The sequence below is a fragment of the Delphinus delphis genome, chromosome 9, assembly GCF_949987515.2.
Source record: "Delphinus delphis chromosome 9, mDelDel1.2, whole genome shotgun sequence".
NCBI classification, from domain to species: domain Eukaryota; kingdom Metazoa; phylum Chordata; class Mammalia; order Artiodactyla; family Delphinidae; genus Delphinus; species Delphinus delphis.
This window is the reverse complement of record NC_082691.1, coordinates 102,076,721-102,103,194: the sequence shown is the minus strand read 5'-3', so window position 1 is coordinate 102,103,194 and position 26,474 is coordinate 102,076,721. Positions and strand designations below refer to the sequence as shown.

General features: G+C 39.1%; 1 protein-coding gene and 1 non-coding gene across 16 annotated transcripts in view; one reads left to right on the top strand and one right to left on the bottom strand.

Moving 5' to 3' along the window:
- The window catches only part of KMT2C (lysine methyltransferase 2C), a 294,475-nt gene that overhangs the window by 81,031 nt on the left and 186,970 nt on the right, over nt 1–26,474 (top strand). For 13 of the 15 annotated variants that reach the window (XR_009520703.1, XM_060021158.1, XM_060021157.1 and 10 more), the window contains one exon: nt 25,017–25,158. Coding sequence is in view for 14 of the 15 variants with exons in the window: in XM_060021158.1 (XP_059877141.1) it covers nt 25,017–25,158 (142 nt within the window). In the remaining variant the exon portion in view is untranslated. The remainder of the gene's footprint in view (nt 1–25,016; nt 25,159–26,474) is intronic. The other 2 variants (XM_060021164.1, XM_060021159.1) reach the window with 1 other exon arrangement.
- LOC132431405 (U6 spliceosomal RNA) lies at nt 22,786–22,892 on the bottom strand. Its single transcript, XR_009520712.1, has one exon. It is a non-coding gene; the product is annotated as a U6 spliceosomal RNA (small nuclear RNA).

The window sequence follows — 26,474 nt, the reverse complement described above, 5'->3', positions numbered from 1 at the left end:
AAAATGCTTTGGGCTTTACCTTGATAATCCTGCCTGATTTCAGTCACCTCGCATCTCCTCCTCTGCTGTCACTCCAGAACTAGTCACCACCACTGCTTGTGTGGACCGCTGCAGGAGCTTCCCAACTGGTCTTGCTGCTTTTACTCTCACTCCATTCTAGTTTTGTTCTTCATGTAGTAGTGGAGTGAGCTTTTAATTAAAACCCAAAGTAAGAGTGTTTTATTTCCCTTCTGTAAACTATTCAAGGCCTCCAGGGATACTTAAAAGAAAACCTAAAGTCCATATATGATCTTCAAGCTCTACTGACCTTGGCTACCTGTCCAACCACATCTCCTGTCTTCCCCTTGCTCTCTGGGCTCCAGCCATATTCCTTTTTCAGGCACTTGAACTTTTTGTCTTCTTTGCTTAGAATGCCTTTCTCCCAGATACTCATGGAACTTTCTGCCGTACATCAGTCAAATTTCTACCCAGTGCTGTCTTGTTGGAGAGGCCTTTCCTGACCAACCTGTCGAAAAGCAGCACTTGTCGTGCTCTATCCTCTTCTTCTGCTTTACTTCTCCTCCTAGTATTTAACAGATATGACATTATAATTCATATTTGTTTGTGTGCCTTTCATACTAAAACATAAACTTCATGAGGTCAGGGATTTGTCTTGTTCATTGATTTATTCCCAGTGCCCAGAATACTTCCAGGCATATGAGCATATGATAGGCATTGATGCCGTGTATATATACATACATATATAGTATATTTATCCTGTCCTTCCGTATGAAAGTTAAATAAAGCCAATTGTGTTAGTCTTTGCTCTGTCTTTGTGCTTGGAAAGACCTTTGTCCAGTTCCTTTAGTGAACACATAGGGCAAGGAGAATAGTAAAGAAAAGAATAAAGAACAATTGTTAAAATTGCCAACCTGCAAGCAAAGAGAAGAAAGAGTTTCGTAAATTTCTAATCAATTTAAAAGCACATTCCAGTTGACTGCAAGACTTTGACATCTCTGCACGTCTCCAGGCCCAGGATTTATTGGAAGGTCTCTTACTCTGTGAATTGTGTGCCTTGACACATTTCTTTAACGATTTGTAGTAATTTAAGAGTATTTATTAAAATGAGTACTCTTTTAAGGTGTGTGTGTGGGGTGAGGGTAAGTGATGGGAATGAGTATCCTACAAGTGGTCATTGGGAAAGTAGCAAGAATTCTCACAAGTTTTTATGGTAAGAAAAATCCTCTCTTTTGGAGGTGGTGCGACTGTTGCCAGTTCTGTGTCCATTTTTCTTTATGAATAAAATCAACTTGAATGAAGTGCTAGTTACTTGAGGAGAGAAATTCCACTTTTCTTTGAGAGTCATTATATAATCAGGGTTTTGCAAACTTGTTTTAGTTAATTATAATTGGTTAATTATGATTTAGCTAATTATAATTAAACCTTTTTTTTTTTTAAAGTGCTGAAGTTGTCATTGTGTGGCTAGTGGGAGCCCCTTTTTGGCTGGCTTCTTAATCCTTTTTAATATCTCAAAATGTTTCAAAGCTATTGCTCGTTGGCAAGAATATTTTTCAGGCCCATCTTTAATACTCTGCCTCAGGATATGAAATTGCCTACTCTGTAAGAGTACTAGTTCTTTTTAGTGGAGAATAGTATGAGAGATCAAAGTCTAGGCTGTAGGGATGCATATCATATTGTTTCTGTTGAGAATTAGTTATGTTAGTCCATTCTAGTGATATACTAGTAATTATATAGATGAGAGGCTGTATATACATGCTTAGAAATATCAGTTCACATTCATACTTTCAGGTAACCACTAGCATAGTTTTTTAAATAGACTTTAGTTTTTTTTTTTTTTTTTTTTTTGCGGTATGCGGGCCTCTCACTGTTGTGGCCTCTCCCGTTGCAGAGCACAGGCTCCGGATGCGCAGGCTCAGCGGCCATGGCTCACGGGCCCAGCCGCTCCGCGGCATATGGGATCCTCCCAGACCGGGTCACGAACCCGTGTCTCCTGCATCGGCAGGCGGACTGTCAACCACTGGGCCACCAGGGAAGCCCTAGACTTTAGTTTTTAGAACAGTTACAGGTTTACAGCAAAATTGAGTGGAAGGCACAGATACTCCCCATTTACCTCCTGCCCCTACACACGCATAGCCTCCCGTTTATCAGCACTCCCACCAGCATTGGTGCATCTGTTATGATTGATGAAACTACAGTGACACAGTATTTTCACCTTAAGTCCGTAGTTTACATTAGGGTTCACTCTTGGTGGTATACATTCTGTAGGTTTGGGAAGAATGTATAATGACATGTATCAATCAATATAGTATCATACAGATACTTTCACTGCCCTGAAAATCTTCTGTGCTATGCCTATTCATCCTTTCCTCCCCTCTAAGCCCTGGCAACCATTGTTCTTTTTTCTGTCTCCATAGTTTTGTCTTTTCCAAAATGTAATATAATTGGAATCATACCATATGTAGCCTTTTCACATTGGCTCATTTCACTTAGTAATATACATTTACGGTTCTTTTCATGGCTTGAAAACTCATTTCTTTTTATTGCTGAAAAATATTCTGTTGTATGTATGTACAGCAGTTTATCTGTTCACCTACTAAAGGACACCTTGGTTGCTTCTAGGTTTTTGCAATTATGGATGAAGCTGCTGTAAACATTTGTGTGCAGAGTTTTGTGTGGACATAAGTTTTCAGCTCCTTTGGGTAAATACCAAGGAGCATGATTGCTGGGTCATATGGTGAGAGTATGTTTAGTTTTGTGAGAAACGGGCCAAACCAATTTCCAAAGTAGATGTACCATTTTGCATTCCCACCAGCAATGAATGAGAGTTCCTGTTGCTTCACAGCCTCACCAGCATTTGGAGTTGTCAGTGTTGTGGATTTTGGCCATTCTGATAGGTGTTTAATAGTATCTCATTGTTTTAATTTACACTTCCCTGATAACATATGATGAGGGATACCTTTTTATATGCTTATTTTCCATCTGTATATCTTCTTCCACTACTCTGTTAAATTCTTTGACTCATTTTTTAATCAGGTTGTTCATTTTCTTATTTTTGAGTTTTAAGAGTTCTTCATATAATCTGGATAAGAGTCCTTTACCAGATACATCTCTTGCAAATATTTTCTTCTAGTCTGTGGCTTGTCTTTATGTATCTCTTGGCAATGTTTTCTGCAGAGCAGAAATTTTAAATTTTAATGAAGTCTATCTAGTGTATCATTTATTTCTCTGATGTATCATGCTTTTGGTGTTGTATCTAAAAAGCCATTGCCAAACCCAAGGTCATCTAGATTTTCTCCTGTGTTATCTTCTAGGAGTTTTATAGTTTTACATTTCACATTCTGTGATCCTTTTTTTTTTTTTTTTTTTTGCGGTACGTGGGCCTCTCACTGTTGCGGCCTCTCCCGTTGCAGAGCACGGGCTCCGGACGCACAGGCTCAGCAGCCATGGCTCACGGGCCCAGCTGCTCTGCGGCATGTGGGATCTTCCCGGACCGGGGCACGAACCCCTGTCCCCTGCATCGGCAGGCGGACTCTCAACCACTGCGCCACCAGGGAAGCCCCTGTGATCCATTTTGAGTTAATTTTTGTGAAGAGTGTAAGGTTTGTGTCTAGATTCTTTTTTTGTGTGTGCTTGGATGTCCATTTGTTCCAGCACCATCTGTTGACAAGGCTGTTTCCTAAAGTGGAAGCTTAGTTTATTGAGTTTAGATTCTTCTTTCTTTTTTTTAAAAAAATTATTTATTTATTTTTGGCTGTGTTGGGTCTTCGTTGCTGTGCGCGAGCTTTCTCTAGTTGCGGTGAGTGGGAGCTGCTCTTCATTGTGGTGCACAGGCTTCTCATTGCAGTGGCTTCTCTTGTTGTGGAGCATGGGCTCTAGGCACGTGGGCTTCAGTAGTTGCGGCATGCAGGCTCAGTAGTTGTGGCTCACAGGCTCTAGAGCACAGGCTCAGTAGTTGTGGCACACAGGCTTAGTTGCTCTGCGGCATGTGGGATCTTTCCGGACCAGAGATCGAACCCGTGTCCCCTGCATTGGCAGGCGTATTCTTAACCACTGCGCCACCAGGGAAGCCCCCCTTGTTTGTTATATATGCATTCAATGCTATGAATTTCCCTTATTCCCATTGTGGTCTGAGAGCAGACATTGTATGATTTTTATTATTTTAAATTTGTGTCAAAGCACAGAAACAAATTTATTTGGTCTGTTGGTAAATGTTCCATCTGACCTGGAGAAGAATGTGTATTCTGCTACTGTTGGATGAAGTAGTCTAAAGATGTGCATTATATCCAGTTGATTGATGGTGGTGTTGAGTTCAACTATGTTGTTACAGATTTTTTGTCTGCTGGATCTGTTTTTGATAGGTGGCTATTAACATCCCCATATATAATAGTGGATTTATATATTCGTCCTTGTAGTTCTATCAGTTTTTGCCTCATGTATTTTGACACTCTGTTGTTAGGTGCATATGTATGTGTTAAGGATTTTTATGTGTTGTTGGAGAATTGACCCTTTTATTATTATGTAGTGTTTCTCTTTATCCCTGAGAACTTAACTTGTTATGATGTCTGCTGTGTCTGAAAGCTTCTGCTCTTTTTTTTATCTGAACAAATTTTCAGTATTCAAGTATTACAGTATTATTAACTATAGTCATCATGTTGGTACATTAGATCTCCAGACATATTCATTCTATAAAACTGCAAGTTTGTACCCTTTGACCAACAGCTCCTCATTTTCCCCACCCCGTGGTAACTACTGTTCTTCTCTCTGGCCAACTTTACATTTTTTATTAGAATTTTGACTTAGTTTGTTAGTTTTTCTAGGCTGTAGACTTTTCAAAGTCCCACCGGAGGGAACTTTCCCCGGATTGTCCCTGGTACATCAGTTCCATTCTTAAGAGTCTAGAGTCGGTGAGCATTTGTTTGAACCCTTCCTTCCATATTTTATTTTATTTTTTTATTATTATTATTTTTTTGTGCGGTACGCGGACCTCTCACTGTTGTGGCCTCTCCCGTTGTGGAGCACAGGCTCCGGACGCGCAGGCTTAGCGGCCACGGCTCACGGGCCCAGCCGCTCTGCGGCATGTGTGATCTTCCCGGACCGGGGCATGAACCCGTGTCCCCTGCATCGGCAGGCGGACTCCCAACCACTGCGCCACCAGGGAAGCCCCTTCCTTCCATATTTTAATTAACGCAAGGTTAAATGACACCTTCAGACTGTATCGTTAACAGTTTTATCCAGCACTCTTAGTTCATACTAGACTTCAGTCTTGCCCAGGGTACCTCATTTCTCACAAAGGAAGAACATAATCAAACTGGGTGCATGCTCGTGTCTTGGCTTTCACTCTATATAGACCACTCTCTCAATTATCCAGGTCTTTTTTAAAGAATTACCTCAACTCTTCGCTTTGTGAATACCCACCCTCAACTCCCTTTTCAGAAGTTCTGCCTTGATCATTAGACTTCACTAAGCCTATTTCTCTAGAGTTTTTGCATAGCCCGAAGTGTCTGTACCTTAATTCTATGTGGAGACATTTTTAACTGATACTGTGTTTTACCTGAAAGTCTAGACATGATATTTAATCCTTCTTTATTTCTGAATGAGTTTAGCAGATCTGGAGGCAAAACTTCTCACTAAAAGCCCTGAGAAGGGGAGCTATTATAAATGATACATTAAAAAAAAAACCCAAAAAACACCTGTCTTCCAGTTGTATATAACTAATATATAAAAATATGATTTATGTCAATATTTGTATGTTTGCTTAAACTTATTTGTATCATCAGTTGTAGAAACTTTTGTGTATGTCGTTTCCAACTTATGGAGTAAATGTTTACTTAGTTTTTATTAATTACTTAAACCAAAAAAAAAAGGTGTTTAAGGCTGGATTTTGTTTTAACATGATTCCTAGTGTTTTCCCTAGGTTTCGATATTATTTTTATTATCCTTATTTTCTAAATGTATTTTAATTGTAGTTTTGGTCTCCTCTTTGACTTCTGAGCTGTTTTAAGAGAGTTTAAAAAGTTTCCAATTGTTTGTGTGGATTTTCTCCTTGATTTTTGTTATTCATTTCTAATTTTATTATATTTCGTTGGTTTTGTATACTTTCTACATTTTGGAATTTGAGGTTTCTTGATGTATTCATCAGCTTTGGAAAATTCTCAGCTATTATATATTCAACTACTGCTTTTGTATCATTCTTTGTTTCTTCTAACTAAATGTTCATTAGACTGTTTCACTGTGTTTGTTACCATTTACCCTCTCTTTTAAATTTTTTTAATACTTTTGTTCCACTGTCCTTTGTTCTAAACAGATCATTCTAGATAGATCTTACAGTTTTCTTATCCCCTTTTAACCATGTAATCGCTTGTTAAACATAACAATTGAGTCCATTTATTATGTTTTAAAAGTTCTGGGCTTCCCTGGTGGCGCAGTGGTTGAGAGTCCGCCTGCCGATGCAGGGGACATGGGTTTGTGCCCTGGTCCGGGCAGATTCCACATGCCACGGAACGGCTGGGCTCGTGAGCCATGGCCGCTGGGCCTGTGCGTCTGGAGCCTGTGCTCCGCAACGGGAGAGGCCACAACACTGAGAGGCCTGGGTACCGCAAAAAAAAAAAAAAAAAAAAGTTCTTTATTCAAGTTTGCAACTTTTTGTAGTTCTTAGTTCCCTCCTGAAAATTTTAATGCTCTGATTTTATTACCTTTAACATGGTAAATACAGTTGGTTTAAAATTTTTGTTTGATTATTGCAGTATCTGGAGTTGTTTCGTTTCAGTTGTTTCTGCTCATTCTTGCTCATGTCATCCTGTCTCCTCATGTAACTGATTATGTATGCTTGTGTGCTGGACAATTTATTTGTAGAAATAGATTGATGTTTTTCCCCTAAAAGATAGTTTTTCTTTGATTTTTTTTTTTTTTTTTTTTTTTTACTGGTACCTAGGGGCACTAGTATTTTAGGAGCACCTCAGTTCAGTTTCATGTCTCTATTTTCTGTTCCAAGCATGTAACTCAAAGCTGTGCAGCACTCCTTGCAGAGATTGATTTCTGGTTCATTTTTCCTGTTGATGTCCGCAACTTAGGGGTTCCTGCCATCTTGAGTTCCCATTCCCTGGATGGTTGTAGACTTCTAGGACTATCGATGAGTCTGTTGAAAGTCACAGTGCGTGCTCTTGGTTGCCTTTTCCTGAGCAGCCGACACCCCCATGGGAAATGCAGCCCTGAATATCAGGCTTACCTTCCTTTAGTAATTCTTTACAACCTTGTTAGTTTTTTGATGCTTTTAGGACATTTTTACTTTCAAAAATATTTTACTCAGTTTTCTTGTCTTCAGTGGGAGGGTTGTTTCAAATTACCTAGTCTGCTGTTAGAGAAGTAGATGTTCTCTGGAGTTTTCTCTGCATTCTTTTTGTTTTTTGAATGGATTAGTTATCCATTTTATACATATTAGGGTATACATGTCAATCCCAATCTCCAATTCATCCCCCCCGTCCCCCCTTGGTGTCCATAGGTTTGTTCTCTACATCTGTGTCTCAATTTCCTCCCTGCAGACTGGTTCATCTGTACCATTTTTCTAGGTTTGACATATATGGGTTAACATACGATACTTATTTTTCTCTTTCTGACTTACTTTACTCTGTATGACAGTCTCTGGATCCATCCATGTCTCTACAAATGACCCAATTTCGTTCCTTTTTATGGGTGAGTAATATTCTATTGTATATATGTACCACATCTTCTTTATCCATTTGTCTGTTGATGGGCATTTAGGTTGCTTCCATGACCTGGCTATTGTAAATAGTGCTGCAAAGAACATTGGGGTGCATGTGTCTTTTTGAATTATGGTTTTCTCTGGGTATATGCCCAGTAGTGGGATTGCTGAGTCATATGGTAGTTCTAGTTTTAGTTTTTTAAGGACCCTCTATACTGTTCTCCATAGTGGCTGTATCAATTTACATTCTCACCAATAGTGCAAGAGGGTTCCCTTTCCTCCACACCCTCTCCAGCATTTGTAGTTTGTAGATTTTCTGATGATGCCCATTCTAACTGGTGTGAGGTGATACCTCATTGTAGTTTTGATTTGCGTTTCTGTAATGATTAGTGATGCTGAGCAGCTTTTCATGTGCTTCTTGGCCGTCTGTATGTCTTCTTTGGAGAAATGTCTATTTAGGTCTTCTGCCCATTTTTGGATTGGGTTATTTGTTTTTTAATATTGAGCTGCATGAGCTGTTTATATATTTTGGAGATTAATCCTTTGTCTGTCGATTCGTTTGCAAATATTTTCTCCCATTCTGAGGGTTGTCTTTTCAACTTTTTTTTTTTTTTTTTTGTGGTATGCGGGCCGCTCACTGTTGTGGCCTCTCCCGCTGCAGAGCACAGGCTCTGGATGCACAGGCTCAGCGGCCATGTCTCACGGACCCAGCCACTCCGCGGCATGTGGGATCCTCCTGGACCGGGGCACGAACCCGTGTCCCCTGCATCGGCAGGTGGACTCTCAACCACTGCGCCGCCAGGGAAGCCCTGTCTTTTCATCTTGTTTGTAGTTTCCTTTACTTTGCAAAAGCTTTTAAGTTTCAGTAGGTCCCATTTGTTTATTTTTGTTTTTATTTCCATTACTCTAGGAGGTGGATCAAAAAAGATCTTGCTGTGATTTATGTCAAAGAGTGTTCTTCCTATGTTTTCCTCTAAGAGTTTTATAGTGTCCGGTCTTACATTTAGGTCTCTAATCCATTTTGAGTTTATTTTTGGGTATGGTGTTAGGGAGTGTTCTAATTTCATTCCTTTACATGTAGCTGTCCAGTTTTCCCAGCACCACTTATTGAAGAGACTGTCTTTTCTCCATTGTATATACTTACCTCCTTTGTCATAGATTAGTTGACCATAGGTACGTGGGTTTATCTCTGGGCTTTCTATCCTGTTCCATTGATCTGTATCACTGTTTTAGTGCCAGTACCATATTGTCTTGATTACTGTAGCTTTGTAGTATAGTCTGAAGTCAGGCAGTCTGATTCCTCCAGCTCCGTTTTTTCCCCTCAAGACTGCTTTGGCTATTCGGGGTCTTTTGTGTCTCCACACAAATTTTAAGATTTTTTTGTTCTAGTTCTGTAAAAAATGCCATTGGTAATTTGATAGGGATTACACTGAATCTGTAGATTGCTTTGGGTAGTATAATCATTTTCACAATATTGATTCTTCCAATCCAAGAAAACAGTATATCTCTTGATCTGTTGGTGTCATCTTTAATTTCTTTCATCAGTGTCTTATAGTTTTCTGCCTCTGGGTCTTTTGTCTCCTTCTGTAGGTTTATTCCTAGGTGTTTTATTCTTTTTGTTGCAATGGTAAATGGGAGTGTTTCCTTGATTTCTCTTCCAGATTTTTCATCATTAGTGTATAGGAATGCAGGAGATTTCTGTGCATTAATTTTGTATCCTGCAACTTTACCAAATTCATTGATTAACTCTATTAGGTTTCTGGTAGCATCTTTAGGATTCTCTATGTATAGTATCATGTCATCTGAAAATAGTGACAGTTTTACTTCTTCTTTTCCTAATTGTATTTCTTTTATTTCTTTTTCTTCTCTGATTGCCGTGGCTAGGACTTCCAAAACTATGTTGAATAATAGTAGTGAGAGTGGACATCTTTGTCTTTTTCCTGATCTTAGATGAAATGCTTTCAGTTTTTCACCATTGAGAATGATGTTTGCTGTGGTTTGTTGTATATGGCCTTTATTATGTTGAGGTAGGTTCCCTCTATGCCCCCTTTCTGGAGAGTTTTTATCATAAATGGGTGTTGAATTTTGTCAAAAGCTTTTTGTGCATCTACTGAGATGATCATATGGTTTTTATTCTTCAGTCTGTTAATATGGGTTATCACATTGATTGATTTGCATATATTGAAGAAACCTTGCATCCCTGAGATAAATCCCACTTTATCATGGTGTATGAGCTTCTTAATGTGTTGTTGGATTCTGTTTGCTAGTATTTTGTTGAGGATTTTTGCATCTATGTTCATCAGTGATATTGGTTTGTAATTTTCTTTTTTTGGAGTATCTTTGTCTGGTTTTGGTATCAGGGTGATTGTGGACTCAGAGAATGAGTTTGGGAGTGTTCCTTCCTCTGCAATTTTTTGGAAGAGTTTGAGAAGGATGGGTATTAGCTCTTCTCTAAATGTTTGATAGAATTCACCTGTGAAGCCATCTGGTCCTGGACTTCTGCTTTTTTGAAGATTTTTAATCACAGTTTCAATTTCATTATTTGTGATTGGTCTGTTCATATTTTCTGTTTCTTCCTGGTTCAGTCTTGGAAGGTTTTACCTTTCTAAGAATTTGTCCATTTCTTCCAGGTTGTCCATTTTATTGATATAGAGTTGCTTGTAGTAGTCTCTTAGGATGCTTTGTATTTCTGTAGTGTCTGTTGTAACTTCTCCATTTTCATTTCTAATTACATTGATTTGAATCCTCTCCCTCTTTTTCTTGATGAGTCTGGCTAATGGTTTATTAATTTTGTTTATCTTCTCAAGGAACCAGATTTTAGTTTTATTGATCTTTGCTATCGTTTTCTTTGTTTCTATTTCATTTATTTCTGCTCTGATCTTAATGATTTCTTTCCTTCTACTATGGGTTTTGTTTGTTCTTCTTTCTCTAGTTCCTTTAGGTGTAAGTTTAGATTGTTTATTTGAGAGTTTTTTTGTTTCTTGATGTAGGCTTGTATTGCTGTAAACTTCCCTCTTAGAACTGCTTTTGCTGCATCCCATAGGTTTTGGATCGTCATGTTTTCATTGTCATTTGTCTCTAGGTATTTTTCAATTTCCTCTTTGATTTCTTTTTTTTTTTACAGTACGCAGGCCTCTCACCGTTGTGGCCTCTCCCGTTGCGGAGCACAGGCTCCGGATGCACAGGCTCACCAGCCATGGCTCATGGGCCCAGCCACTCCGCGGCACGTGGGATCTTCCTGGACCGGGGCACGAACCCGTGTCCTCTGCATTGGCAGGAGGACTCTCAACCATTGCGCCACCAGGGAAGCCCCTCTTTGATTTCTTCAGTGATCTCTTGGTTATTTTGTAACGTATTGTTTAGCCTCCATGTGTTTGTGTTTTTTACGTTTTTTCCCCTGTAATTGATTTCTAATCTCATAGTGTTGTGGTCAGAAAAGATGCTTGATATGATTTCAGTTTTCTTAAATTTACTGAGGCTTGATTTGTGACCCAAGATGTGGTCTGTCCTGGAGAATGTTCTGTGCGCACTTGAGAAGAAAGTGTAATCTGCTGTTTTTGGATGGAATGTCCTATAAATATTAATTAAATCTATCTGGTGTGTTGTGTCATTTAAAGCTTCTGTTTCCATAGTAATTTTCTGTTTGGATGATCTGTCCATTGGTGTAAGTGAGGTGTTAAAGTCCCCCACTATTATTGTGTTATTGTTGATTGCCTTTTTTATAGCTGTTAGCAGTTGCCTTATGTATTGAGATGCTGCTATGTTGGGAGCATATATATTTATAATTGTTATATCTTCTTCTTGGATTGATCCCTTGATGATTATGTAGTATCCTTTCTTGTCTCTTGTCACGTTCTGTATTTTAAAGTCTATTTTATCTGATATGAGTATTGCTACTCCAGCTTTCTTTTGATTTCCATTTGCATGGAATATCTTTTTCCATCCCCTCACTTTCAGTCTGTATGTGTCCCTAGGTCTGAAGTGGGTTGCTTGTAGATAGCATATATATGGGTCTTGTTCTTGTATCCATTCAGTGAGCCTGTGTCTTTTGGTTGGAGCGTTTAATCCATTCACATTTACGGTAATTATTGATATGTATGTTTCTATTACCATTTTCTTAAATGTTTTGGGTTTGTTTTAGTAGGTCCTTTTCTTCTCTTGTGTTTCCCACTTAGAAAAGTTCCTTTAGCATTTGTTCTAGAGCTGGTTTGGTGGTGCTGAATTCTTTTGCTTTTCTGTAAAGCTTTTGATTTCTCCATCACATCTGAATGAGATCCTTTCTGGGTAGAGTATCTTGGTTGTAGGTACTTCCCTTTCATCACTTTAAATATGTCATGCCATTCCCTTCTGGCTTGTAGTATTTTCTGCTGAGAAATCAGCTGTTAACCTTATGGGAGTTCCCTTGTATATTATTTGTTGTTTTTCCCTTTCTGCTTTCAGTAATTTTTCTTTTTCTTTAATTTTTGCCAGTTTGATTACTATGGGTCTTGGCATGTTTCTCCTTGGGTGTATCCTGTATGGGACTCTCTGTGTTTCCTGGACTTGGGTGGCTATTTCCTTTCCCATGTTAGGGAAGTTTTCAACTATAATCTCTTCAAATATTTTCTCAAGTCCTTTTTTTTCTCTCTTCTCCTTCTGGGACCCGTATAATGCGAATGTTGCTACGTTTAATGTTGTCCCAGAAGTCTCTTAGGCTGTCTTCAATTCTTTTTTCTTTATTCTGTTCCACAGCCATGAATTCCACAATTCTGTCTTCCAGGTCACTTATCCGTTCTTCTGCCTCAGTTATTCTGCTATTGATTCCTTCTAGTGTATTTTTCATTTCAGTTATTATATTGTTCATCTCTGTTTGTTATTTAATTCTTCTAGGTCTTTGTTAAACATTTCTTGCATCTTCTCGATCTTTGCCTCTATTCTTTTTCCGAGGTCCTGGATCATCTTCACTATCATTCTGAATTCTTTTTCTGGAAGGTTGCCTATCTTCACTTCATTTAGTTGTTTTTCTGGGGTTTTATCTTGTTCCTTCATCTGGTACATAGCCCTCTGCCTTTTCATCTTGCCTATCGTTCTTTGAATGTGGTTTTTCTTCCACAGGCTGCAGGATTCTTTTCTCTGCATTCTAATATGTGCTAGTTTATGTAAATTTTGGGCAACACTTGAATAGAATGTATAGTCTGTTTTGTTTCCTTGGGTCGTGTATGAAAGTTGATATCCATTTATTAGAGTCTACCAGCCAGGATATTGTTATTAAAAGTAAAATAACTCGGGGCTTCCCTGGTGGCACAGTGGTTAAGAATCTGCCAGCCAGTGCAGGGGACACAGGTTCAAGCCCTTGTCTGGGAAGATCCCGCATGACGTGGAGCAACTAAACCCGTGCGTTGCAACTACTGAGCCTGCGCTCTAGAGCCCGCAAGGCACAAGTACTGAGCCTGCAAGCCACAACTACTGAAGCCCACATGCTAGAGCCCCTGCTGTGCAACAGAGGAAGCCACTGCAGTGAGAAGCCCGCACATCACAACAAAGTGTAGCCCCCACTCGGTTCAACTAGAGAAGGCCTGCACACAGCAACCAAGACCCAACACAGCCAAAAATAAAAAAATTAAAAATTAAAAAAAAAAGTAAAATAATTCAAATTCGAAGAAAGAATGAAATCTATGGGTCATGTACTGTCATGTTCAGAGATCAGATGGGTTTGAGTTGGCTTAAGTCAGCCTCACTATTGTCACAAAATTCCTGGTTCATTGTATCTCTCTGCCTTTTTTTTAGTCAGCTGCATCCTATGGCTGGCTCCCCTTGATGGAAGATGGTTGCCTGCAAACTTGGGTACCACATGATTTCTTGTCCATATCCCTGGAGAGGGAGCGTGACTCTGTATCAGCTAAACAGAATTGGAGGACCAGTTTTTATCATATGTCAATTGCTGATCCAGTCTGTTTCAAAAGTAAACCAATCTCTGGTATCCAAGTACCATAGTCATAGTTCACACCTAGAGTTAGGAATAGGAGCGGCATGATGGCTTCAGTGGCAGAGAGGCATGAAGTGGTGCCGAGGGGGCACTGTGCAGGTCATGGTTATAGATTCTGTTTGGGGGTCCTCCACTTGCTTCTTAACGTTTTATCTGCTTCCTTTGTTAAGGGCTGGGGCAGCTTATATTTTCTTCTGCTTTGATTGAGCTGCATTGATCTGTAGAATCCATCCTTCATTTCAAAAATGGTTTTTTCCATAGAATCTTTGAATATTTTTTTCCATTCAGTGTATTTTCCTTGTTAAGTAGTAGTAATTATGCATATTTGTTGTATGTGTTATTCTTTTTCTTTGACTAATCTTCTTTCATCTTCACTGTTTTAGATTCTTCTGTTTTCTCCAGTGCATCCACCACATCCCAACATTGTCTTCAGAGTTACTGTTGCTTCATGTGATCCTCTTGTTTTCAGTTCTGCAGTTATTTTGATTTCTTCAGTTTCTTTGCTCCAGCTCACACTCAACGTAGTAGTGATTAGTGGTAGTTGAGGTTCTGGAGCCACACTGCCTGTGTTTGAATTCAAACTCCTCTGCTTATTGTGTTTTTGAGCAAAGTTCCTTGACCTCTTATCTTGCCTCCTCATCTGTAAAATGGAGATGATGATAGTAGCTGTGTTTTGGGGCTACCCTGCCATGGGTCCCTTGCACCTGACACATCTTGTGTATGCCAGCAATGGAAGGCCTTGGCCACTCCTTACCTGGGCCTTTTCTCAGGGTTGTGTTTGCAGTGAGCAACCTTGAAGAATGAGGTCGTGTCTCCCTCTGGGACAAAGAGCAGGTTGTTTAATGCTTTTACTATAAAAGCAGTGGTTTCCCACACTCTTTGTTCCTTGTAATACAGTTCACTGAGAGTGCAGGAGTCCATTTGGGCCCATGGTTTTGCCCCCGTGACACTTGGGGGCCCGAAGGGAACTGACAACAGTATCCTCATGCTTCTGCTGCTTGCTGTGCAGTGAGTAATACAGTCCTTTTGTCTTTGATCCAGGAGTCTTGTGTCTTCTGCCAGCATCCATGAAACAGTAACAGACTAACTTATTAGCTTGTGTAAAGTCCTAGGCCAGGCAGCCGTCTTCATAAGGTTGTTGTGAAGTTTAAATGAGTTAATGCGTTTAACCACCTACAACATTGCCTAGGACATAGTAAGCACTTACTAAATGTTAGCCATGAAGATGTCTCTTTAAATATCCTCATATTATTTGCATTGGATTTTTAGGCCTAAATAAAGATAAGGCTCAGAAGAAGATTAACATTGCTATAAATATCCATTATTACATGGTGAAGATGTATATTGTAATTTGTTGGGTTTATTTAGTTTCTTTTATTAGTTGTGAAAAATGAGTATCCATTAAAAACACATTTTTAAGAAGTCATATAGAAAAACTAAAGGAAATATTTTTAACTAAATAAAATATCCAGAGAGCAGTTGTATTTTGACAATTAGTATCCTAATTAATGTCGCTGTGGTTTTGAGGTCTTGATAAGTATCGGAGTCTTTTTCTTAATTCTTTTGTGCTTACATTAAAAAATCATATTAAAAGTATAATAGTAATGTATATTTGTGAAAATTTATGAAACTATGGGTAAGTATAAAGAGAATAAGTTAGCTGTAGAAGTGTTAGCTTCTAGGGACCCACTGTTTGACATTCTTTTGTATTTATTTATAGTTGCTTACATTTTAATGTCTTTACATGCCCTCTGAAAGTGGTGACTATCCTGATATTAATGAGTGTCAAGTAGTTTAATGAATAAAGATAGAATAAGTAAAATATTTGCTATTTATCATGTGCCAGTTCTTTAGCTTTAGAGCACAGTCTGGATGTAGTAGATACATTAGACTCAGTGAGCCCCACACCACTGGAAAACGTAACTGTTGGGATGCAGACTTTTTTTTGAGCACCACTGTTCAAAAGAAGGAAAGGACATGATTACACAATTTCTTAGATATACGTTCTTTTGTAGTCTTAGTACTATAAAGGAAGCAAGGAAAGTATTGCCAGTTCTGGGGAGGTAAAGGAAGTTAGGAGAGAGAAAAATAATTTTTATTCTACTTAGTAGTTGACTAAATCATAGAAGCATGCGTATGGTTTGGATAACTAGTAGAAAAATGGATGTTCGTGTTGACTAACGTAATTACCAAATATTAGCCCATTTAAAAATTTATATTTTTCTGTGCTTTTTCTAATTTATGTGTTTGTGTATAATAAGATTTATCTGCTTGCTTTGTATTACACAATGTTTAATTAATCAGTTAATTAAACAATTACTGAACATCATCCAGGTTGTGTGATAGGCTCTGGTTTGTAAAACAGATAAAGTAGCTGCTTTCATAGAGTATATAGTCTAGTGGGGTGCTGTCTAGTGGTACACTTTTTCCTGTCACTGACCCCTATGGCAGACCCTTTTCCAAATAATGTTTTAAAACTAATAAAATAAAATTGCAAAGATAAATAGTTATATTGAAATATTACCAAAATAGAAAAAAGCCAAATTTGTAATTTCATAATGTGTTCTTTATTTATTCTTAAATCATAAAATCTAATTTATAATTATGGTAATTTTGAAGTAGTGATGAGGGTAAGTGATATTTTGGGGATATCTGCAAGCATTGAATGTGATAAATTATCTGCTTTCTATTGGTGACAGAGACATGAGTATGGCTGTACAACTCTGCTTGTGCGTATATTCATGATGAAATGGGTTTATTTTAAAATTTTAAATCTCAGAGGTCAGTATAAATAAAGATGTAATTTCTCCCTCCAGCATGCTAGAACCCCTGATTAAATACAATCTAAAAATTAAAAGATAGGATGCTTTGCTTTTAATTTATTTTATTTTTTAAAATTGAAGTATAGTTGATTTACAGTGTTGTGTTAGTTTCTGGTGTACAGCAAAGTGATTCAGATATATATATATATATATATATATCTTTTTCATATTCTTTTCCTTTATGGTTTATTAAAGGATATTGAATATAGTTCCCTGTGCTATACAATAGAACCTTGTTGTTTATCCATCCTATGTATAATAGCTTGCATCTGCTAATCCCAAACTCCTAATCTGTCCCCCCTGCTGAACCATAAGTCTGTTCTCTATGTCTGTGAATCTGTTTCAGTTTCATAGATAAGTTCATTTGTGTCATATTTTAGATTCCACATATAAGTGATATCATATGTTATTTGTCTTTCTCTTTCTGACTTACTTCGCTTAATATGATAATCTCTAGGTATATCTGTGTAGCTGTAAATGACATTATTTCATTCTTTTTTATGGCCGAGTAATATTCCATTGTATGTATATACCACATCTTCTTCATCCAATCATTATTTAGTTTGTTTCCCTGTCTTGGCTGTTGTAAATAGTGCTGCTGTGAACATAGGGGTGCATGTCTTTTCAAATTATAGTTTTGGCTGGATATATGCCCAGGAGTGGAATTGCTAGATCATATGGTAACTCAAGTTTTTTGGGGAACCTCCATACTATTTTCCATAGTGACTGCACCAATTTACATTCCTACCAACAATGTTCCCTTTTCTCCACACCCTCTTCAGCATTTGTTATTTGTAGACTTTCTGATGATGGCCGTTCTGACTGCCGTGAGGTGGTACCTCATTGTAGTTTTGATTTGCATTTCTCTAATAACTGGCGATGTTGAGTAAAAAGATAGCGTGCATTGAAGGGATGCACTGTGTGTTGGTAAGGAGGCCATAATTGGACTCTAGAATATTTTTGACATCTTATAGTCTATTACGCTGTCATGTTGGTGAGTTTGCTGAATATATTTGTAGGATACATACAGCTCTTTCAAAGAATTATTTAACCTTTGGGGGGAAATTTCATATTGACCAAGATCAAAATATTTTATTTCCATGAACTTTGCTGTGAAGTAAATGTTCTTACTACTTTATAATTTTATTCAGTAGTGCTTAAGAAGTAAAGAGAAAAACTCTATATTTTCAACTTTCATCTCATTCTTCATATTCAACAAATGATTCCTCAGTAACATGGTCCTAGTAAAATATTAACATTTCGGTTTAACATGAATTTATTCATAAAACTTATGAGCTATGATCAGATCAGATATTGTACCAGGCAGTGTGTAGTAGTGGAAAACGCACCTTTGGGCTTCGGAGTTACACAAATCTGATTGTGTATCCCAGCTTTGCTTCCTGTTAGCTATGTGACCTCAAGCTTGTTTAACTTTCAGACTTAGTTTCCTTATCTTTTTTTAAAAATAAATTTATCTATCTATCTATCTATCTATGGCTGTGTTGGGTCTTTGTTGCTGCGCGGGCTTTCTCTAGTTGCGGTGAGCGGGGCTCCTCTTCGTTGTGGTGCACGGCCTTCTCATTGCGGTGGCTTCTTTTGTTGCGGACACGGGCTCTAGGCTTGCAGGCTTCCATAGTTGTGGCACGTGGGCTCAGTAGTTGTGGCCCGCAGTCTCTAGAGCGCAGGCTCAGTAGTTGTGGCACTTGGGCTTAGTTGTTCCGCGGCACGTGGGATCTTCCTGGACCAGGGAACGAACCCATGTCCCCCTGCATTGGCAGGCAGATTCTTAACCACTGCACCACCAGGGAAGTCGAGATATTCCTCTGTTTTTTTTTTCTTTGTTGATCTTTACAACTTATTGGTTTTTTAAACTTCTTTTTTTTCTTACATCTTTATTGGAGTATAATTGCTTTACAATATTGTGTTAGTTTCTGCCGTATAACAAAGTGAATCAGCTATACATATAGATATATCCCCATATCCCCTCCTTCTTGCGTCTCCCTCCCACCCTCCCTATCCCACCCCTCTAGGTGGTCACAAAGCATCGAGTTGATCTCCCTGTGCTATGCGGCTGCTTCCCACTAGCTATCTGTTTTACATTTAGTAGTGCAGATATGTCAGTGCCACTCTCTCACTTCATCCCAGCTTACCCTTCCCCCTCCCCGTGTCCTCAAGTCCATTCTCTACATCTGCGTCTTTATTCCTGTCCTGCCCCTAGGTTCTTCAGAACCAATTTGTTTTTAATTCCATATATATGTGTTAGCATATGGTATTTGTTTTTCTCTTTCTGACTTACTTCAGTCTGTATGACAGACTCTAGGTCCATCCACCTCACTATGAATAACTCAATTTCGTTTCTTTTTATGGCTGAGTAATATTCCATTGTATATATGTGCCACATATTCTTTATCCATTTGGAATATAATTGCTTTACAGTGTTGTGTTAGTTTCAGAGATTACTCTTTTTTAAAAGAGAAGAATTAAGTGAGAGAACTATTAGGCACACTTACACTTGTCCTTTTAGTTTCAGCTGGGCTTCTGATACTTTTCTGAAGCCTTTCTAAATTATATTTTCCACCTCTTCCCTTAACTCCCATGATACCTTGTACCTCCATCATGTCAGTGATTGTGTCCTGTTGCCATCATTTGCTATTTCCTGAATAGATCCATTAAGCATAGGGATCCTGACTCTTTTTTTTCCCTATTAAAGAGTTGTTTTCTCATATGTACCCTGATAAACAATAAAATAGACTGTATTTTTGTGCTACCATTGGACTAGAATGTGTGGTACATAGTAGTTACCCAAAATTTTGTTTGGTAAAAAAATCATTCTAAAGCAATGATTTATTGAATCCCTAGCAAACAGCCAGGAGGTGCTAAATAAATGTTCTGTTTATTCCTGTTACTTCCCACAATACAGTTTAATAATGTGTGATCTGGTGGGTGATATCCAACTAGATGGAAAGTAAATACATAGTTATAGTATGTGAGTGTAGGTAATCAGAGTAGCAGCTACATACCTACACTTACTGTATACTTAGGGCGTTAGGCTAAGTGCCCAATGTATTCTCTTTTTTGATCCTCAGAGACAGTTTTATAGTAGCTGGCATTAGCTATCTGTTAAATGATTAGCAAACTGAAATTGAGATGAGGTTAATTAAGCAAGTTGTGAAGGTCACATTGCTAGCAAATGACTGAGATATGATGCAAATTCTGGACCATTTGACTGCAAGCCTTTGATTTTAACTAAAGCAGCAAAACAGCCTTTGCTATTAATTTTAAACTTTTTTGTGTCATAGGACCAACTATTTAGGATTAATCCTAAGTAAGGGTAAGAGTCATGGGAGGTGGAATGGCATTGTGTAAGGGCACGGTTAGAGCTAATTTACAGTTGTGTCCCATTTACCTATGTATCTACAAAGGTTTGCCTAGAGTGCACACGCTATCCAAGTTCTCTTAGGTTCTTTAGTGTAGTTACCACCCACATGTGACACCTGGTGGTTTGAGTTTACACACAAGTAGGTGCTTTGAATAAAACCACCCCACTCTGATCATCCCCAGGGTTGGAGAGGACTCCATCTTTCTGGTTTTAGAGCATTTTGAGACCAACTGGCTTTGTCAGTATTTTAGGTCAGGTTCAAAATAAGGAGAAAGGTACACTGGAGATTTTGTATCAAAGAAAAATATAACCCTTAAATTTTTAATTTTTTTTAAAATTTATTTTTGGCTGTGCTTCACGTCTTGTGGGATCTTATTTCCCTGACCAGGGATTGAACCTGGGTCCTCAGCAGTGAAAGCTCGGAGTCCTAACCACTGGACCACCAGGAAATTCTCAACACTTAAATTTTCTTTTTAAAAAGTATGTGCTTGTTCTTATTTGCGCATTTCTGGACTGTAGTCATTTCGACAAATAGAATCCCATGAAAGGCAAAAACTGCAAAGTGGCACAGGTTGAAAGGCCAGCTTTCTTGCATTAGGCACAAGTACAGGATGGTGTTTGAGGCATTTTTATTAGTTAACTGCAGGTAGCCAAGTACTTGCATCAGAACCGTTCCCTCAGTTGTCTCTGGGTTCACAGTCATTTCATCCAGAGCATCTCTGGATGACATCTCTTGTTGGATATTTGGGTTTCATTTCAGCCAGAGTAGTCTGTTTCACATTCTGCTGCCAAACTCTGACAGTCTTTCGAAGACTTGGGCTAAGAGAGGAGAGGGACGTAAACACTAGTTTAATTGTCCTGCCTTGACTTTGACAGATAGTGAGACCTAACATTTCTACTAAATGAAGAGTGACAGCCAAAAGAAATAGGTTGTATTATTACATGTAGTTTCACATATTTAGGGATGCCTTTTTCTATTTCTATTTTGTGGCTGGAACTGTTCCCTAGGAAGCAGTTATAGGACTTTTCCTTGTTCCTTAAAAAACAAATGATTAAAACAACAAAATCCAAACCAAAAATAAGACCAAAACACACCAATCCTTATTGGATCTTTGGCAGATCCAGGTTAGAATCATGGGCAGAGCCAGTAGGAAAAATAGCTAGAGGAGAATATTCCTTTTTTTTTTTTTTTTTTTAAGAAAAGAGAACTCTTAAAGCCTGCTTTACTACTGTCCTCCTTGTGGATCAGGCCTGTTCCTGGTCCCATTTCTTAAAAAAGAAAAAAAATCCCTTTGTCTGAATCTGTTTTTTTTCCCCTCTGAAATTTCAAAAGTTGTGTACCTGAAGACCTACCAACCCACCAATAACATTCATATTTAACCTTACTGTTTCTTTCTAGGTCTAATTTGAGAGAGAGAGAGAGAGAGACAGGCAGAGAGATTGTCCTCTTACTTACTTCCCCTTAGTTATAAACAATAAAGAAAACCCAAAGAATGTTTAAAGTGTTATGTGTTTTATTTTTCAGGGGGAGAAAAACAACAGAATACCTGAGATTGTGCCTCAATTTGCTAGAAGAAAAATTCTGATTAGAGGCCATAGTGGTGGTTAGCAACATATTAAGAGAGAACGGACAGGCCATACCTATTGGAGGGACCCTGATTTTGGGGGGGGGGGGGATGCAGGCTAAATGGTGCTGGTTCTTAGGACAGACGTGTTCCCAGGGATGTGGTGACATGACCCTCATCCACCTGCCTCATTGTAAGCTTCTGAGGCCCTCTTCTTATTCCTCTTTTACAGTTCTCATTTCTTCTCTTGACTCTTACCCTTTCTTGTTACCTAGTAGTAGAAATGGTACAAAAAGGGCATACCCCACATGTGCTCTGGACATCTCTGGGTAGAAATGAAATGGTTCTTTAAAGGTGTTTTTATATATGGTCATTTTATAGTACTTTGAATATTATAGGCAGAGAGAATCTCTCAAGCCGTACTGTATTCCTTTCTGTCTTTGGTTGTAAAAGTGCTAGAGGGCAGGCAACGCAGAATAATTCCTGGCTCTCTCCAGATGCTTTCCCTAGAGCTCTGGAGGCAGCTGGTCTGCTTTTCAAGTTATTGCAGGTCACAGCACTACCATATATTTTGATACAGCATAAATGGTGTCAGTTGATTTCCAAACACTGCTATCACTGTTCTCTCACCTACTCACCAGCCCGCCTATTTTAAGTTTTTGTTACGGCAGTGCTCCACACCTAATGCTGGTTTCTGTGTTAGAGCATGGGTTAAACTGATGTAACAGAGATGTCCAAATACAGCAGTGGTTTAAATAAAACATTCATTTTTCTTCCGTGTAATATTTCTGAGAGTGAGCGGTCCAGGCTGATGGGGTGACTTTGCTCCCTGTGGTGTTTTTTTTTTTTTTTTTTTTTTTTTTTGCGGTACGCGGGCCTCTCACTGCTGTGGCCTCTCCCGTTGCGGAGCACAGGCTCCGGATGCGCAGGCTTAGCAGCCATGGCTCACAGGCCCAGCCGCTCTGTGGCACATGGGATCTTCCCGGACCAGGGCACAAACCCGTGTCCCCTGCATCGGCAGGCAGACTCTCAACCACTGCGCCACCAGGGAAGCCCTGCAGATCTTTTTATAATCCTTGTTTGATACAAATGTATTTTGTATTTGTAGATTTGATTCTATACCAATTTTGTGGCTAGAAGTAGGCAGGAGAGACACCGTGATTAATAGGCCCCACAAGCACTTAATTTATGGTCAACTTTTCTACTTCAGTTTTAAAAAGAAACATTTTATTTTATTTTATTTTAACATCTTTATTGGAGTATAATTGCTTTACAATGGTGTGTTAGTTTCTGCTTTATAACAGTGAGTCAATTATACATATACATATATCCCCACATCTCTTCCCTCTTGCATCAAAAATATGGAACACTTCACGAATTTGCGTGTCATCCTTGCGCAGGGGCCATGCTAATCTTCTCTGTATTGTTCCAATTTTAGTATATGTGCTGCCGAAGTGAGCACAAAAGAAACATTTTAAATAGGAAAACCAAAACCCTATGTTTGATGCCTCATTGCATCATTAATTTTAAGATTTGACAGGATTTACAATTGTTTATAATTATTTCTAACTAAAAAATTAATAGTTCTCAAAATTATTCATTTGTCAGAATAGTTCCCTAAAATTCATTTTGAATCTAGAAGACTTTGACAGGGAAGTCATGCTAATCTGAGAGGTAAGAAATCAGATTTGATGTGAAAGTGAGTGTTCAAGCTGCTAGATGTGCCTCGTATGCAGTTGAAGTATGGTCTGGAGCTCAGGACAGGAGGTAGGGTTAGGGATGTTGACTTAAAAGTCAGTAAGTCAGGGACTTCCCTGGTGGTGCCATGGTTAAGAATCCGCCTCCCAATGCAGAGGACACGGGTTTGATCCTTGGTCAGGGAACTAGATCCCACATGCATGCCGCAACTAAGACTTCACATGCTGCAACTAAGGAACCTGCCTGCCGCAACTAAGACCCGGCACAACCAAAAATAAATAAATTAAAAAAAAATCAGTAAGTTGGGCCTCCCTGGTGGCACAGTGGTTAAGAATCTGCCTGCCAGTGCAGGGGACACTGGCTCGAGCCCTGGTCCAGGAAGATCCCACATGTCACGGAGCAGCTAAGCCTGCGAGCCACAGCTACTGAAGCCCGTGTGCCTAGAGCCCGTGCTCCACAACAAGAGAAGCCACCGTGGTGAGAAGTCCCCGCACCACAACGAAGAGTAGCCCCCGCTTACCACAACTAGAGAAAGCCTGCGTGCAGCAACGAAGACCCAACACAGCCAAAAATAAATAAATAAATAAATTTATTAAGAAAACACACACACACAAAAGACGAGCACGTAAAGGACACGTAGAGAGCTGTACTCACGTTCAGAGGTCTCAGATCAGCTGAAGAGGCAGACACTAGACCGTTCAATTAATCTTTGTTAACAAACTCGTGAAGTATAGGTAGCTTTCTGATTTTATGGGGAGTGAATTGAAGCTGAGAGAGATGACGTCTACATAAAGTTGCCTAGTTTGTAGTTGGTGGAACTTGTCCTCATGCCTCCAAAGCCCATAGTAATCCCTGATATCTCCCTGTGTTTAAGAGGTGAAAAGCATTTCACTAAAGAGGAAGTGAGTACTCCTTGGTGCCAGATGAATTTCTGGAGTGTTTGAAGGCTTGTGAGTAGCCCGGGACTATTTATTAGTTCTTTTGCCACCAGTGAGGTGGCGAGAACAGTGCTGTGGTTGGAGGATGGATGCCTTGTAGGAAGGGTCTGAGGTGGAGGGCAGCCACTCCAGAGTCCCATTGCATGAAATTTGGTGGTGAAAGGAAGAAAAGACAGGAGGAGCTTAAAAGACTATAAGCTTTTCTTGTTGGTTGGTTGGTTGGTTTGTTTGGGGATAGTGGTGCAGAAAAGTATGTGTAAATTTCCAGTTAGAAAGGAAAGATGGAGCCAGGAGCGTGGGGTTGCATCAGGAGCGCTAGTGCAGGGATCATGCCTGTTAATGTCTAACAATACAGTGTGAGAGACAGGGTGGTGGATATGTTGTTTTATTTAAAGAGAGGAATGATATTAGGGGTAATGGTGTTTGGAAACCCTCTCAACAGTTAGGTTGCCTCCTAAGAAAGTATGTGTGAGGTGTTCGGGGTTGGAGTCTTGAGGATAACTGAAAAAGGCACTGGAGTCAAAGGCACTGTGTTCTTTTCAGTCATTTAACTTTTAGAATGGCTGATAGAGGCCGTAATGCTTGTTTTAAATGAATGATAATTTCAATTTATAACTTACCAAGAAACTTTTTTATGAGTCACATTTGTTGTGTAGAGGAACTGCTATAATCCTGAAAATAAGGTTCTTAACAGTTATTATTAAGATTTGCGTCAATTGTAATTTGGAAAAGTATGCCCTGTTTTACATTATTTTGATTATCATTTTATAATATAGAATAAATATAAACAGTACCATTAATTATATATATATAAGCTTTTCCTACGTTAGTTAAGTATTGTTATTTGTTGCTTCATTATTTTTCCTTTACGATGTATGCTTTATAGATAAATTCACTAAAGATTGGTATAATGCAGAATGACTTTTTGTATTCTCTTGTTTACTGTTAAGCAGAAATCAAAGAACAATCAGCAGAAGAAGATGCTGAAGCAGAAGTGGACAGCAGCAAGCAGCCAGGCCCAGCCTTTCAGCGTTCTGTGTCTGAGGAATCTGCAGCCTCCCTGGTCTCTGTTGGTATAGAAGCCAAAATCAGGTTAGAGAATGAATGCAACTGGATTGGAGATTAGTGACGGGCAAAAGAGCAGCGAGTTGACTGTAGAGGGAGTTCAGAGAGTGCAGGCTTAGGACAGAAAGCTGGGTGGACTTTTAGAGCTGATAGCTCTGTGCGTGGCTGGAGTGAAGCACGTCCGTGGGCTTAGGTGGCTGTAGAACTGTGTTACTCTGCTCTCCTCAGACCAGGACAGAATATTTCCAGGATGCGATCGATCCCTAGAAGAAGAAAAAAGTCTAAACTTTTAGCATAAGAACTGATTTTTTATTTACTTGTAAACTTAAGTTTATACTCTTGTTCTTTACCCTCTCTTCATTCTTTAAAAAAAGAAATACAGGATGTGGTAACTTCTCTGTGTATCATTCAGCTTAAGTCTTGTAATTTTTTAGATCTTAACTTGGAAGCCATGAATAAAACTGGAACCATCCATCAGCTGAATATTCCCATCTTCTTGAAGTGTTTCCTTTCTTTTGCTTTTGTCACATCTGCCTCCTCATTTTGTCTTTTGCTGGCTTCTGTGCAGACTCCCCACCTTTATCACGTTGGAGTCCTCAGGTCGAAGTCCTCGGCGTGTTTACTTTTATTATTCAGTCCGATAGTTAGGTACTATCTGTGTGCTAATGAAACCCCACATTTATATTTTGACGGCTGAGCTTTCTCTGAACTCTAGACTTTGCTCTCCATCTGTCTGCTTGATATCTCCATTTGTCTAGTACACTAGACACTGCACCCATAACATGTCCACAACCACTGTTGATTCTGACCCCAGGCCTGTCCTAAATCTTCTCCCCAGGATTTCTTCATTTCAATAAATAATACCAATATTCACCCAGTTGCTTAGGCCAAAACCTTTTGAGTTAGTCCGTGATTTCTCTCTTTTCTCGTACCTCACATTCTAAATTTTGTAGCCCACCTTTAGAAGATATCCCAAACCAGTGCTCACTCTCTTAACTTGCCTACCATCTTACTCCAAGGCCTCTTATCCTTAGGGGGCTGTCGTTGCCTTTTAAGGGGTCTCTCCACTTCTTCTCTGCTTTCCCCAGTCCACATTGTTCTTAGCACAGTTGCAGAAATGATCATTCTAAAATGTAAATCAAGTTTCTCCCAAACTCTCTTTTGGCTGTCTCTTATATTTAAATTAAATATATAAATTATATTAAAAATTTCAGGGACTTCCCTGGTGGTACAGTGGTTAAGACTCTGCGCTCCCAGTGCAGGGGGCCCGGGTTTGATCCCTGGTCCTGGAACTAGATCCCACATGCATGCTGCAACTAAGAGTTCACATGCCACAACTAAGG